General features: G+C 40.3%; 1 protein-coding gene across 2 annotated transcripts in view; it reads left to right on the plus strand.

The window, feature by feature from the left end:
* The window catches only part of Nedd8 (Nedd8 ubiquitin like modifier), a 31,101-nt gene extending 19,874 nt beyond the window's left edge, over positions 1 to 11,227 (plus strand). For both annotated transcript variants that reach the window (XM_067086645.1, XM_067086646.1), the window contains exon 4: positions 10,035 to 11,227. In XM_067086645.1, the coding sequence (XP_066942746.1) occupies positions 10,035 to 10,143 (109 nt within the window). In that variant the 3' untranslated portion in view covers positions 10,144 to 11,227. The remainder of the gene's footprint in view (positions 1 to 10,034) is intronic.
* Positions 11,228 to 15,276: the final 4,049 nt, after the last annotated feature.

Below are 15,276 nucleotides of genomic sequence, written 5' to 3' on the forward strand. Positions count from 1 at the left end.
TTGTCAAGGTTGCACAAGGCATTATCGAGTTCAAATGAGGCGTCAGTGAGTCCGCCTGCCCAGCAGCGAGTCCACACAGTTGTCTGTGAGTCCACATGGTGAGCAGTGAGTCCGCATGTTGAGCAGCATGTCCGCATGGGTGTCAGCAATTCCGCACATGTCAGTGATTCCGCACAGGCGTCAGCGAGTCTGCATGGGAGTCAGCGAGTCTGCATGAGCATCAGTGAGTGCATGAGCATCAGTAAGTCCGCACGAACGCTAGCGAGTCTGCATGGGGTTTAGCGAGACCCCACAGGCGTTAGCGAGTCCACATGAGTGTTAGCGAGTCTGAGGTGTCGGTGAGTTTACATGAGGCTTTTGCAAGTCTGTGCAAGGCGTCAGTGAGTGTACATAGTTGGAGAACTTTTGACTTTCAAGTTTCTTCCAGGTGGATTATGAGATCTTTAGTTATGAGATCTTTAGTGCCTAGTCTTGTGAGACCATCTGGTTCTGGGGCTACTTTAGTCCCAGAGGAAGAGGACTCCTATTGCCCTTGCTCTTCCTGACAGCATTCTCCTTTGCCTTCTATTCAGGAAGAGGAGTATTTAGTCTATCCCCTCAGTTTTAAGGAATTAGTTCAGTTGTGCTAAGACAGATACCCACAGTCCTTCCTTTAAGCTATCAGTCTCTGTACTTGGGAGACTTTACTCAGTGGCAAATGTTTGAAAGTCCTCTCCCTTGTCTCCCTTGCTGTCTGCTAGGAAGACTATGGTGTATCAAGTGGGGAATTTTTTTCCCCTTTCTCCTGATCCAGCCAAGAGAGGTGCAGTTGTGTCTGCTAAGCCACGATTCTCGATTCAAGAGACTGAGAATATGTATTAAACTTGGCTAACGCCATCGAAGTTATACTCCTTAGTGAATTGTGCTTGGGATAGGGATACTTTGATAAGCCCTAAGAGTTTTTGTTTCCTTTGCAAGATTTTTTTGGGATGTGATAGGTGAACTGGCTCATGTCACTAGCAACCTCAAGCTCACATGGGGGAACAGCTATGCTCTTGGCTGGTTCCTTCAGTCTCCCTCCTTAGCAGACAGTGATTGATTTCAGCTCATCCTTTTGGGAAGTAATAGACTACAAGCTATCCATTTCTGTAGCTGCAGGGACAAGGAAGGAGACACAAATGACTGAAATAGAACTTTTCTCTGTCATTCCTAGGCCATAAAATGAAGTCTCCTCTCTTCCCCTCACTGTAAACGCTCTGGGCAATTCTACCTCTTTCCCCCAGTCTCCCTTCCGGGATTCAGGAAGGAAGAAGTGTCCTTTTGGCAGCAAGGATCCGGATATTCTGCCAAAGGGGGATGTGCATTTCCTCCACTAATATCAGGATTCCTAAGTCGGATTAGCTCATCGAGCCCTTGTGTGCTGGAGGGTACAGATTGGGCCACTTCACTCAAGTGTGAGAACGCATAGTTGTAGATACCCTGGTAAAGGAAGTTCTTTTGGAAGATTATTGCATTCCCTTCAGGAATTCACTGCCTCTTCCACCAGCTCTTAATCTTTCAGTTAGAGGAAGTACCAGCTACTTTGCTGGCCTTTTTACACAGGCTATTCCTAGTGCCAAGCAATGAAAGGTCAGATTGACAGTCCTAGACATATACAGGCGCAACCCCTATGGCCAACTGTTTCCCTTTTTTTTCCATGGAGTCAACCTCCATGGTTTTTAACTGCCATGGAAGAAGGTACGTGGATGTTTCCGGGTTGCATGAATGATGCGTACTCTCATGTTCTCATTTACCAATTTTCAGAAGTGCGTACTCTGTCTTTGAGGAAAGACGTATCAATGTTGAGCTCTTTGTTTTGGGCTGAGTTCCATGCCCCAAGTTTTCACTCTGGTGCTATCCCCTTCATGAATGTTTTACTTAATAGGAGTAAGGTTACTTCTGTACCTGGGCGACTGGATTATCTTTGTGTAACCCATGGGTTGGCCTGAGGGCAAGAGATCCTGTACAGGCCTTGGCAAGGCCCTAGTCTTACTAAGAATGTCACAAGTCATCTCTGGAACCTACACAAAGAGTGGTCTACCTGGACATGGTGATTGATTCTGTTCTGTTCAAGTTTTACCAACACAAGCTCGAGTAGACAATCTGTTGTTATTCATGAGAGAATTCTCCTCCTCAGGGAGCTTGCCCACTGATGCTGGCTGTATTGCTTAGGCCACTTGTCTTCTCTGGAGGAGTTAGTTCCAAGTGCTTGACTTTGGATGTTACCTCTTCATTTGCACTGGCATGGAGAGAGACTTGGCCAGACCATGAGTTGAAGCCGTGGAGCCAAGAACAGGTCCTTTCTATTCATTGGTCGTTTTCCATATTAGTGCTTCTGGCAGGGAAGTCCCTGAACCCAGACCTCTCACTGTATTCAGTTGCCTCGGACGAGGATAGGGTGTGGTTATCGGGAACCAGTAACTTCAGAGGTGTGGTCGCCAGTAGAAGCGAGTCTTCTTATTAACTGCAAGGAGTTGTTGGCTATCCAGGAGAGATTTAAGTAATTTCTGTCTTCTTGGGTGTGCCTTCTCTAGCTCATAAGAAGGCAGGGGGCACGAATTTGGAAACCAGGACTTAGCCTCTGAACAGTGGAGAGGAATATTGTCCATATGCCTCAATTGGTTCTTGGTTGACTGTATGTTTGGTGGACACATTTAGTCATCCAGGACAGGTACTCTCCCACGGCTGATCTTTACCCTGTAGTTTGCAAGGCGATTTGGAGAGTGTTTGGCCAACCCTTCATTGATCTCTCTGCAGCAAAGGTGAATCATTGTCTCCAGCTGTATGTCTCCAGTTCTGGGGCATCTAGCCTGGGCAGTAGATGTTGTGTTTCAGGATTGGAAAAACCTATTCATGTATGCCTTCCCTATATTTCCACTGTTGAAGGGGTACTCTAGGGTTGAGGACTACCGGGAACTCCTCCATGTTTCTAATTGTGCTTTGGTGGCCGAGGAGGCATTGGCTCACAGTCCTTTCACATATCAGTGGAGTTCTTAGGCATTACCTCCATAGACAAATCTGCTTCATCAGGCAGGGACAGGGAAGCTTTACGGAAACTGCGAAATGCTTCGCCTAACTGCATGGGAACTGTCATCTAGTTCCTCAGCTCCAGAGACTCTTATAAGCCATCTAGGAACTCGCTCCTAATGACAAGGGGAAAATCCATTAATTTCTTGTTCAGTATCATGGGAGCTGTATAGATTATGGTGCAAGGCCAAGGGTAGTCTTGTCTACACACCAATGTTAACAATATTAACAATGTTTAAGGGGCTGCACTTCTTGATAGATTCCAAAGGATTGTCTGTTTCATCCATCAAGGCTATAAATCCATGCTGACTCAGGTGAAACTGTTCACGCTTTTCAGCTGGATTGCTGAAGGTTCTGCGAAGCTGCTTTTATCGAACCTAGTCGTTGGCTTAAGACTCCAGGGGCCCCTCTTTTCTACCCCAGAGAGAGAGAGGGGCTTCTCTCAAGGCTCTTTTGTAGAACACTGGTGGCCTTGGCTTCAGTCAAAAGAGCAAGTGGGTTACATGCGTGATATTCGTTAGTAGGGTGCTCACATACTGGAGCAGAACTATCTTTTTATTGCATCCTTTCATGTCAAGATGATGTCAAGACCAGAGCTCTTCCAAGATTGTTCTCTATCCCTGCTTTAGAGATTCTGACTCATGAGGAAGATGATCTTCTTTGATGCCTTGTTAGGGCTATAGGGATTTATATGCTTATTAAGAGTTTTACCTGGGGAAGAATGTGGAACTTACCATGGGGATTTCAATTCTGACTGCAGGTGTGGATTCAGGTAAACATCGTAAGAAAATTAAGCAGAAGGTTCACTTAAAATCACTTATATTTACATTTAACAAACTAAATCAGACGAATGGGGAAATTCGCAAAATCAGACTGGGGAAACAGATTCTTGTCAAGTGACTAAATTTCCAGTAATCTACACAATAACAGAAATGGGGAAGATCCACTTCGTAACACCTTTGGGTGAGGGGCAGTGGTTATAACCAAGGCACAAGCACAGGGGTGAACAGATGATTCCACAGCTAGCAACTCTGTTTGCAATCGAGAATGCATTCAGTTACTTACACAAAAATAGGTAGTGTAATTAAGGAACCGAGGGGAGTTGCACATAAGGTGCCAAAGCAACTCGATTCTAGGCACTGGAATATTCGTGAACTCGAATATTTACTCACTACACTAAACAAATAGGTCTCGTGAAAAGCTCACACTTCAGAAAGGAAAATAAATTCAGTAGAAGAATAGTAGATTCGTGACTGATTCAAAACCTTGCTTCGGGTACTTTACCTTTCCATCGGAGACAGGGGACCTCATCTTCAGCGCCAGCAGGGAGGGCATGAATTAGGGGATTTCACCAAAAAGAAAGACTCGGGCTCAAAGCAGCCACAAGGGAAGAATCAGGGCTCTGATGGAGCGGATGAGACAAGGGACAAGTGTCTGTAGTCCGGGGCCTTTTGCGTTTCTGACGAACGCTCCCCAGAAGTCGTCTTTTAAGACCTCGGTGGATTATGATTCCTTTCCTCCCAGATGGCAGTCCCTGCTTGCTTCACGGTCCGTTTTCTATGATTTTCATGCTTTCGAGCCATGTGATATGCCCTGGCCACGTGGTGATTATGTTGTTAAGGCCTGAGCACTTTCTCTTTCGGAGTTGATCCCCATTGCTGGCCTGTCTGTGCTTCCGGCGGGGATTTGGTTTTCCAGAAGGTGGTACCTGGAAGAGAGGCTCGAGCACTCACTAGATCAATGAGGAGGGTTAAGAGATTATTTTTAAGGGGTGAGGAATGAGAGATTCTTCCAGGAATGAGCAATGTTTTCCTGTAACCTGTCTTTGTTAGCGGTGTTATTAACACGACTACCTTTATTTCATTAGAATACATGAAATACGTTGATCTGGTGCATCATTGCACTCTTAGAGGGAGAGTTGACTTACATTCGTGACATGTCCCATCTTGACCGTTAAGGAAGCAATGTAGGAACCTATTTTGCACTGTCAAGAATACTTAGGCTCCTAGTTCTTAGATGCCATGGCTTTCTTTATTAACCCTTAATCCTGGAAGCACACCATACATTGCCTCCAGAGAATTGTCCCCTTTTGAAGGTCAAACTGCACGATGTCAGAGCAACAGTTACATCGATTAGTTTTCATCAGCACCTCTCTCTAGACTGTCAAGTCTTGGTGGCACAGTGGAGGCGTAACTCTGCTTTCACTTCTAACTACTTGAAGGCCATCTATATCCAGTAGGAAGACTGCCATACACAAGCACCTATAGTTGTGGCAGGGGAGATTTCTCCTAGTCTTCCCATTGTGTGTTACAAACAGGTATAGGTTTCCATTGATGACCCCATCTTGGGTAGGTGAGGAACCTCATGTATTGGAGTTCGTACATGGTAAAATCATACTCTACTTTTGTTTTGATTGCAGTATTTTGCTGAGTTGTATTTGCATTGTTTCTCTTAGGTAGGGACAAACAAAGTTCATTAGAGTAAATGTTGTTGGACTTATGTTGCAGAGCCATTGCTCCTTATTGGAGAAAGCTACCCTGGGCTGATCAAGAACCACCCTTTTTTAGGCAAGATTAGTTGTGGTTTTGTGGGTGAGAGGTGCACGCCGACTCAGCTAGGTAGGTGGTAGCTCTTTAGGGCTCGTGCTTAGTTGTGGTTTTAGCTCCCATCAGCTCTGTAGGCCTGAGGCACAGAGACCAAACTTGTCATTCTGTGTTGCACAGTCTCAACCAGGCTATATTTGGGGTTCATGTTCCACCTCCTTGCAATAGTGGACTTTACCTGAAGTGAAGAAGATCCTCATCTGACAAGAGCTTGCCATGGGATTGTATGCATCAGGTAAGCAGCTATAAGGATATTTCTAATATCTGATAATTTGGTTATATGGAAATCTTGTCACCTTCCTCCAGCGCTCATTGTTGGAGTCAGCTAATGATAGAGCATAAGTTTCACCTCAGAAATAATGATTTTTATGATAAAGTCAATATTTTAGGTACTTACCCTTCTATCATTGAGATCCCTCCCTCCTCCCCTCTTAAGAGATTAAGAGAAGAATGACAACCAAAACATTCGCTGGCTTACACTCACCCTCCAATGGGTGGGTTTAACTATTCGGAGCGTTTGTTAACGATTCTTTCAATTTTAACACTTGTCGAACCTGTGCCAAGTAGTTGCAGATAAAGCTAATGATAGAGGGGTAAGTACCTAAAAAACTTATCATAAAAATCATTATTTTGCACACATTTACCATCATACCACCCCATTTAAGAGACTCCTGCCACCCCATTCTTTGCAATTCCTCTTCAGCCTGCTGTAATTACCAAATCATCCACAAGTAAGCTTAAATTTGTGCGGATTTTGATTCATAATCCCTTCGCTCGGTACATTCATAATCAGTGCAGCAGAATTGAGCTGAGTGCTGATGTGTTATGTAAACAGTTAACTGTTTTGTTGTTAGCTGTTGTTTTATACACTTCATCTAGTTTTCTAGCGCTTTCCACTTTCTTAAAACACCAGAATGCTACCTCCCTTGGTATTCTATCAAATACTTTCTCTAATTCTATAATGTACAGTAGAGCTACTGGTTACAGTCCAGCTTTTTTTTCTCATAACTGTCTTATTATAAAGAGCATCAACTATACCTATCTCTCTAATGAAACTGTACAGCTGTTCACCAATCTTTGCAATTCCTTGTCATCTCTCATCAAGTATTCCTTCTAAAACCCTCAACAAATTTGTGGTAAGTTTAATTTATCTATTACATAATACCTCATTCCTTGATATCTCCCTTCTGTTTAAACGCAACATCATACCTAATTCCATGATATCTCCCTTCTGTTTAAACGCACCATCAGACTCTCTTCCGAGTCATTTGGGTTTACTTCTCTTTCCAGATTGTCTGTAACAGTTCTAATATCCATTCTTTCTCCTCTTTACCAAGGGCTTTCAACATTTCAATTTGCACTTGTGAAGGACTTAGTGCTTTGGCATTCTTACCTGAAGCCTTTTTACTTCAATAAATTGTATCTCCATAAGAATTTGTCACCATTGATTTTACCTTAAGAGACCTCACCTAGAGGTAGATTGTAACTTGCTTTATGGACACTTGAATAGAGTCTGTAAGTAATGATTTCACTCGAGATCTCTCTTACATGTAGATCAAGATCGATGTCACATTGACCCTCTTCTCACTACTAGTATATCAGTATTGGGGTTTATTACAGTAAAGTATGTGCTTTGGTTTCCCTCAATTTGTTGATGCAGCTCATGTTAGTATAATTTACTTAAAATTTATAACAGCAAAATACAAATTTTACCAGGACTGTTTTGATAATTTTACATGAGATAGATCAAAATTGATCCCGAATTTTATATTATTACAAAACATTGAGACCTTAGGTGAAATATGCTGTTATTCGTAGGCTAATTGAGCTTGTTGACATGTTCCAAAGCAAAATGCCTGATTCTGTCCAGCAGAATTCTACTTAGTTGCAACAGATAAGAGAGAATTAGGAAAAACAGCTTGGATGAAGAAGAAAGAGTGCTGGAGTACTGCAAATAAAAGTTAAAAAAAGTCATGGGTCCCATTAGCAAACCATGCTGATATTTAACTCTATGCATTGGGAAAGAGAATTTTATAGATTTTGAAAAAGTGTGACCGGGGTGTTAAGATTCATGACCAGTGTGCAGTGAGGTCACGCTACAGTCGAGGAAGTTGTGGTAAGATGTGTTGTCCTGCAACTGGAAAATAGACAGATATCAAAGAATTAAGTAGTTTGGACTTGTGATGAGAAGGAAGTACTGTATAGCACTTGCACACAAAAGTGATATTGTTGATATGGAAGTACCAGTGAGTACAGTAGGAAGGTCCAACCTTGTAAAGGGAGAATATAAATTGCATTAATAATGATAATGATGATGCTCCAGAGGGTATTGTTTTAGGACCTTTGATGTGGTAAGTTTGAACGACGCGATTGTTGGCCTTGAAAATAAGATTAAACAATATGCAGATTATGGTCCTGTTGTTGTAGTTATTTTGCTGTGCTTGATTCAAGTGCAGTGGCTGCTATATTCAATAGATACACAGAAAATTTTGAGAAAAAGTGGTCTCATACTGTGCTCCCACATTATTTCATTATGGATAGGCAATACATAATTTTGAATATTTGATAACGCTTCATGTTACTTGAAACTCCATTTTATTTTTCTGTAGTACTTCAAAACAAATCCAGTGCCATCAGAAAACCTGAAACTATCTGGGAGGTTTTGTGCATCCTCTTGACATTTTAGTGTTTGTCATAAGCTTCTGGTCTTATGTTTTATCACACCTAGAATATTGGTCTCCAGTCAGTTTGATGTCCGTGTGGTTTCTTATTTTCTTTGTGATTATGATTTGGATGCTTTTCCAGATATATCTGGATAGCCCAGCTTTGAAAAATATATATAAATAAAATCTTGACATTTTTTTGTAACCCTTTGGAATTATTTCATGTGTTTCATTTGTGGAGCATTAATATTCTGAATCTGTTGAGGTATGATGATGTTGCATTACCATATACCAGAGTTGTTTTTCTTTCTGTAAACTGTACTTAGAATTAAGTGAAAGAATACTAAACAGCAAATCCAACAGTGGGCAGGCATAATAAGACTTGGAAATCAAATAGATCAAAATTGTATAAAAAGCAAGATTTTTTTATAAATCTAGTATGATCTCTATTGCTGTACAGAGATAAATATGGTATAACATTGAAACTATATACGGTATAGAAAGTTATTGAATCATGCAATCCCAGGGTTACAGGCTTCTAGATATAGTAGTGAAAGGTATGAAAGTTATTGAATCATGCAATCCCAGTGTTACAGGTTTCTTGAATTAGTAGTAGAAGGGCAATGAAGTTAAGCCATTCAATCTCAGGGTTATAGATTTCTACCCAGTGCATTTGGAAATAGGTGATGACAGGCGTTACAAGTTTGCTTGAGTACCTCCTTGGTATTCTTTTTGAAGTTTTTGTGGACACCTAAATTTAAGATTTCCTCTTTGATCATGCTCCTTAAGTTTCTCTTTAAAACAGAATGCCAGTTTGTCTTTGATGACTAAGCATATGCATTGGGGTATGCTACTCGTCTTACAGAATGGCATTTACTTTTCTCTGTTGCCAAGGTGTCATAATGTCTAATATTGAAGGCTGTGTGTTGTCTCCATTGTAAACCATGAATAGTGTATCTGGCAAGATAGTAATGTGTTGGGCATATGGATTTTACTTGTTCCTGGGAGACTGTAATGTTTGTCTCACTTCCATTTTAGCTGCTAATTATTTATAGATATGCATTCATTTTGACTATGGCTTTCCTGTATATCTAGTTAATCGTTTGTCTTTTCAAAGCTCTTGCTTTATCCTTTTTTCACAGACGTCACTGTTTTTGGAAAGTAGTACACCTGACCACCCAGTCACATTTTAAGACAAAAGTTAAAGAATTGAGTAACCCGGTGAGGAGAGTTAATTAAATAGGCAAAAAGTATAAGGCAGAAAGTATTAATGCAGTTGAGGTCTTGAGAGATACAGAAAAGAACTTGAAACATTTTTGAACCTGACAAGAAACATTTAATGCAATTGCTATGTTTGTATAGGAACTTGTAAAGCACATTATGTTGTTCTCCCTTGTGGGGACTTTCGGAGCAGATTTTATGGAAATATGTTACACATTTTATTATTAAATAATAAAAATATTATTAATTCTATCCACTCTTGGTACTATGCATTTCTTCAGCTGCTCTGTTGCCTTCCTTAAATCCTCAAGAATCACTTCCATAGCCATTCTCAAATTTACATGAATCCTTTACAGAACTGTGTTGTCCTCTGAAAGAATCCGTCTGTATTTTTAGTAATATCAGTTAGCACAGTTACCTTTCTGTCTTAGTTTACATCTCTTTAGTATTGATGAATAATGTTAAAATCATCTATATATGTTAATGTCATGTTTATTTACAGGAATGATGAAAAAACTGCTGCTGACTATAAGGTTCAAGGTGGGTCTGTGCTCCATCTGGTTCTGGCATTACGAGGAGGGTGTGCTAATGTTTTAGGAGTGTATTTTTAAATCTGTGAAACTGTTCATATGTTGCTGCTTTGCTTAATTATATTCCTCATTTAATTGATACATTGAAATTATGTAATTATATTGATAGGTATGGCTAGTAGTCAGTTCAATCGTATGTTATGCAGATGGAATTCCTTAGGAAAGTACTGTGTATGGTAGAGCTCTTGCTGTAAGGAACATGTAAAAGCAAGCTTACTCTCTTAATCTTAATCTCAGTATTCTAAATTGCACCATCAGGCTCTGTATTAAAATGCACATGTACAAAATGCTTTCCATCACAGCATTCCTATATAATGTGATGTGTTGGTGACTGCTTGATTTGAAATACTTGAAGAGATATGTAGGAATAAAATCTACTGTCTGCCCCTTTGAAAGAACAGAAACTACATTTTAAAGTAATGCTATCCTTAGATTTCCTTATTTTAAATATGGAAATTGCTTTTGCTAAGAAAACACAACCTAACAAGGTTATGTGGCTGATACCTTTTACTTGATATGATCTGGATGGCTTCAGATCATGAAGTTATACTCAAAGTTTCTTCTCCCTAGGATGAAACTACTCCACTCTCTTTATGTGCATCGCCATGCACTGCAATTTATGACCATGTCACCATCAGAATTTATTATGAATAATCACAATGTTTGAATATGATCATTAACTAATGTTGATGTAATATCTGTTTCTTGCTTTTCTTGAAATTTGATATGAATTTAGTTTTTGTTTTAAAATGTGAGTCAGGAAAGTCTTATCACTTGTTTTGTGGTTTTTGTATGCAAGAACATTACACAAACTCTGCACTGTACTCAACTTGAGTATCAATGCTATCTAGCTTGACTGTCAAGTATCATGTTACTTAATGTTTTGCAACATCAGTGGAGCACAGGAGACTTTGATGACGGTCTTTTTTTTATATTTTGTCTTGATTTGTTTTTAAATCATCACTTCATCAGAGAGGTTTTGTTGTTGTGCTCAGTTTGTAATGCTGTTTTGAAAATCCTTTAAAGATTAGAATTAATAATGATCCCATCTATCATATTTATGTTGTAATGTGATAAGTGACTAATAATAAAATTGTTTTTTGTATCTTTTGTATTATTTGTGATGAATCGTTCCTACTGTAAAAGTTAGCCTACATCTTCATGCTGTTTAGGTGCAATAGGCATTCAAAATAAACAAAAGAATAGCACTTCGATGACATAGAAGGACTGTCTATAATCGCCCTTTTCCCACCAGGTGGTGTTAGAATGCCTATATTCTTGTCAGAGTTGTGGTCGTGTTCCTGTGTGCACAGTGTGAATTGGCTATACAGTCAACCCCAGTATTCATGGGGGGGAATGTGTACCACAACCACCCCCCCCCTGAATATGTAAAATCCGCAAATACTTAAAACCCCTCTAAAAATGCTTAGAACTGCATATTTTGATAGTTCAAACACAAACCCTCAAAAAATGCTTATGCTTGAGTATTTAAATAGTTTTATCACAAAATGTGCATTTAGTCATGAAAATAATATGAAAATACAGTAATTAGTGAACATTTCTCAGTGAAAAATACTGCGAATAGACAAATTTTCCATGAATAAGATGTATATATGTTCCATAGAGAAACCTCTGAATTGCTGAGCCCACGAATTGTGAGAACGCAAACATGGGGGTTTACTGTATTGGTGTTGTTCTTGTTTTCTGTTTTGCATTATCAAAGAGAGAAACGTTAGGTTCTGGGAGAATGAATTGTGGGTATTTGGTTAGGCATGATGGACACATGGTGTGTGTTACCTGTGTGGTTAATGGGTGTGATTTTTCTTCTTGCGAAGAATGATGAAAGGAATGGTTTCGTGAGGAAACGAATAATTTTTTGTAAAATATTGGAAGATGCAAGAGGCCGATAGATTACATGGACAATTAATTCTAACCGTGAGTCTACTCTGTTCCTCCTTACTGTGTTGTTCCTCCTCCCTAACCTCTTTCGCCCAAATGGTCTGATTCCTCTCACTATTCCTGTTCCATTTTCTAATGTTGCCTATGTGGTTCAGGAGAAACGGGTAACTTTGAGGAAGATTAGTATACTTTGTCAGACACTTAACCGAGTAAATTATGGGTAAGGATTGCGGTTTTCCCCAACAGTGGTACACCTTTTTTGTCAACATTGCCCATCTAAATAAGAGACAATTCAGTTTTACCTCGAGAACTCTTGGGACAGGTCTCATTGTCCGGACTTGGCTCCAGTGGTAGTTCCTGCAGATCTTTTGGGTTCTGTTTGGTTGGTACATTGGTAAAGACTACAGGTGGTTCTGCCTCTAAACCTCATGTCTTCAGACGTGTCAGGTTCAGGTTCGGGAGCCATTCTGGGGAACATTGAAATATCAGGGAGTTTGAATGTAGAGGAGGGCAAGATGCATATAAACCACGTAGAGGTTTTGGTGGTTTGGAAGGGACTTAATGCAAGTGGAACACCTAGTCACAGAGAGAGACAATCGCAGCTACTTTGACAATTCAATCTCCCTAAAATCTATAAATCAATCAGTCTTACATAAGGAGGCACAAAATTGAGAGAGGGGCTCCGCTTAATGGAGAAACTGGTCCTTTGGACAGAGGCCAGGCGCATCATTTTTCTACCACAGGTTGCCTCTGGTAGAAACTGTTATCAGAGACCAACTGAGCAGGAAATGGCAAATTCTTCCTTCAGAATGGTCTCTTCATCCGTAACTCTATCAAAAGTTGTGGAAAATTTGGGCTTCGCTCAGTGCATTGTAGGCATTAAGGTTCTTTGCAGTGTCCCTTTGGCCCCTAGCTGCAACCCCTTTTCATTTCTTTTACTGTACCTCTGTCCTTATTCTCTTCCATCTTACTGTGAGGTTTTCCTCCTGTTCACCTTTCAAACCTTTTTACTGTCGATATCTGTTTCAGCGCTGAATGACCACATAGGTCCCAGTGCTGGGCCTTTTGCCTAAATTCTATATTCTATTCTATTCTGGAACCTTTGGGAACCCCTGAACATAATCTGATTGCAAATGTCCAAAACAAAACTCTCAGTTTACTGCTCTCCAAGCCAGGATCTTTAGACGTGGGCAGTTGATGCTTTTCTTTAAGAGTGTTCACATCTGGACCTTAATGCTCTTCCTCCATTTGCAAGTTGTGAGTGTTGGAGAACTCTAGGTGACGTTGATAGCTTCATGTTGGTCCTTTCTACCATTCAGGATAGCTCTTCTCAGACGGTCTCTTTTGAGATTTCATTAAAATTTTTAACCTCCACATGCTTCATCTGACCCTGTGGAGACTATCAACTGTCTCTTACGAGCTAGACGCTTTATAAGAGTGGCTAGGGAATCGGTCACCAAGTTAGGAGGTCTTCCATTGTTAGATTGTATGAGCATATTGATGTTGGTGCTCGTCCTGAGAGATACCTGTAACTCTGTAGATAACTTAAGTTCTTCCAGTATCTCAGGTATGCAAAGCAAATTTCTGTTCCAGTAATTAAAGGATATTGCTCTATGTTGTCCTCAGTTTTGTGACAAGCTAACTTGAACATCTATCAAGACTTAGATTTGAAAGAGGTCTTCTGATCTTATGAGCAGGAAACCCTAAAATCTTCCTATCATTATTTAGGATGGAATTTGGAAGTAGTTTGTAAGTTTTTTACATTACCTCAGTTGGAACCTTTGGATAAAGCTTCCCTTAAGAACACACAACAGGTAAGAACGTTTAGAAGCTTTTTCCCTTTTAAAATAAGCTTTTAGTTTGCTTGGCTGAGCAGATGTTTCGTTTCTCCGGCTGCACTAACCCACCATCCATACTCAGTGTGGTCTCTGTAGGGGTGTAGTGCTATCTATAAACCTCATGTAGTGCACTGTAGGCATTACTTACGGTTCTTTGTGGCTTCCTTTCGGCCCCTGGTTGCAGCCCCTTTCATTCCTCTTACTGTACTTACGTTCATATTCTCTTTATTCTATCTTACTTTCCCCCTTTCCTAACAGTTAATTCCCAGTGCAGCAGAGAGGTTTTCCCTGTTACACCTTTCAAATCTTTTACTGTAAGTTTCCATTTCAGCGCTGAAAGGCTTCATAGGTCCCAGCGCTTGGCCTTTGGCCTAAATTCTAAATTCTATTCTATCCTATTCTATTCTATTTTGTTCTATTCAGTTTATTATGGTAGTCAATTGACTAACAGTAGGTAAGAGTCTTCGTAAATAATGAAAATTTGTATAATAATAATTATTTTGATACCTACTGTTAAAGTTGCAACCCACCTAGCCTCTTGACATCATCTTGGTGGGTGGTCATGAAGAATTGTAACGAGTGTAAACATTCCAGCACCACCTGGTGGAAATGAGGTGATTATAGACAGTCCAAACAGGTTAACCAAGCGTCATTCTTTTTTTATTTTGAATGTTGCAAACACCTAATGGTGCAAAGATTTAAGCTAACTTTAACAGTAGGTAAGCGTCCAAATAATTTAACAATTAAAATGTTAATTTTTCAAGAGAAAACAGAATTATGGTGGGGGTTTATTAGTCTCTGATCCATAGTTTTAGAGGTCGCTGAGAAGAACAGTGACACTCCTGATACCCTTCAAGCCCATGTTCAGCCCTGATAGGAAGGGGGGTTGGGAAAGGGATGACATGTAAAAGTAACTGAAAATGACAGATATTAGTATCTAATCCATGGTTTTTGAGGTTGCTGAGATGAATTGTGACACTCCCAATGCCCTTCAAGTCCAAGTTCAGCCCTGATAGGAAGCGGGGTGATAAGGGGTGGGAAGGGGGTGATGTAAAAATAAACGAAAACGACAGATATTAGTGTCTAATCCATAGTTTTTGAGGTCACTGGGATGAACAGTGACACTCCTGATGCCCTTTAAATCCAAGTTCAGCCCTGATAGGAAGGGGGTGACTTGGAAAAATAACCTAATCCATAGTTTTCAAGGTCTCTTGAGATGAATATTGACACTCCTGATGCCCTTTAATTCCAAGTTCAGCCCTGATGGGAAGCGGAGTGGGAAGGGGGTGACATAAAAATAACCGAAAACAACAGATATTAGTGTTTAATCCACAGTTTTCGAGGCCACTGAGATGAATTGTAGCACTCCCGATGTCCTTTAAGTCCAAGTTCAGCTCCGGTAGGAAGGGCCATGAGA

Source organism: Macrobrachium rosenbergii, chromosome 43, assembly GCF_040412425.1.
Source record: "Macrobrachium rosenbergii isolate ZJJX-2024 chromosome 43, ASM4041242v1, whole genome shotgun sequence".
NCBI lineage: Eukaryota > Metazoa > Arthropoda > Malacostraca > Decapoda > Palaemonidae > Macrobrachium > Macrobrachium rosenbergii.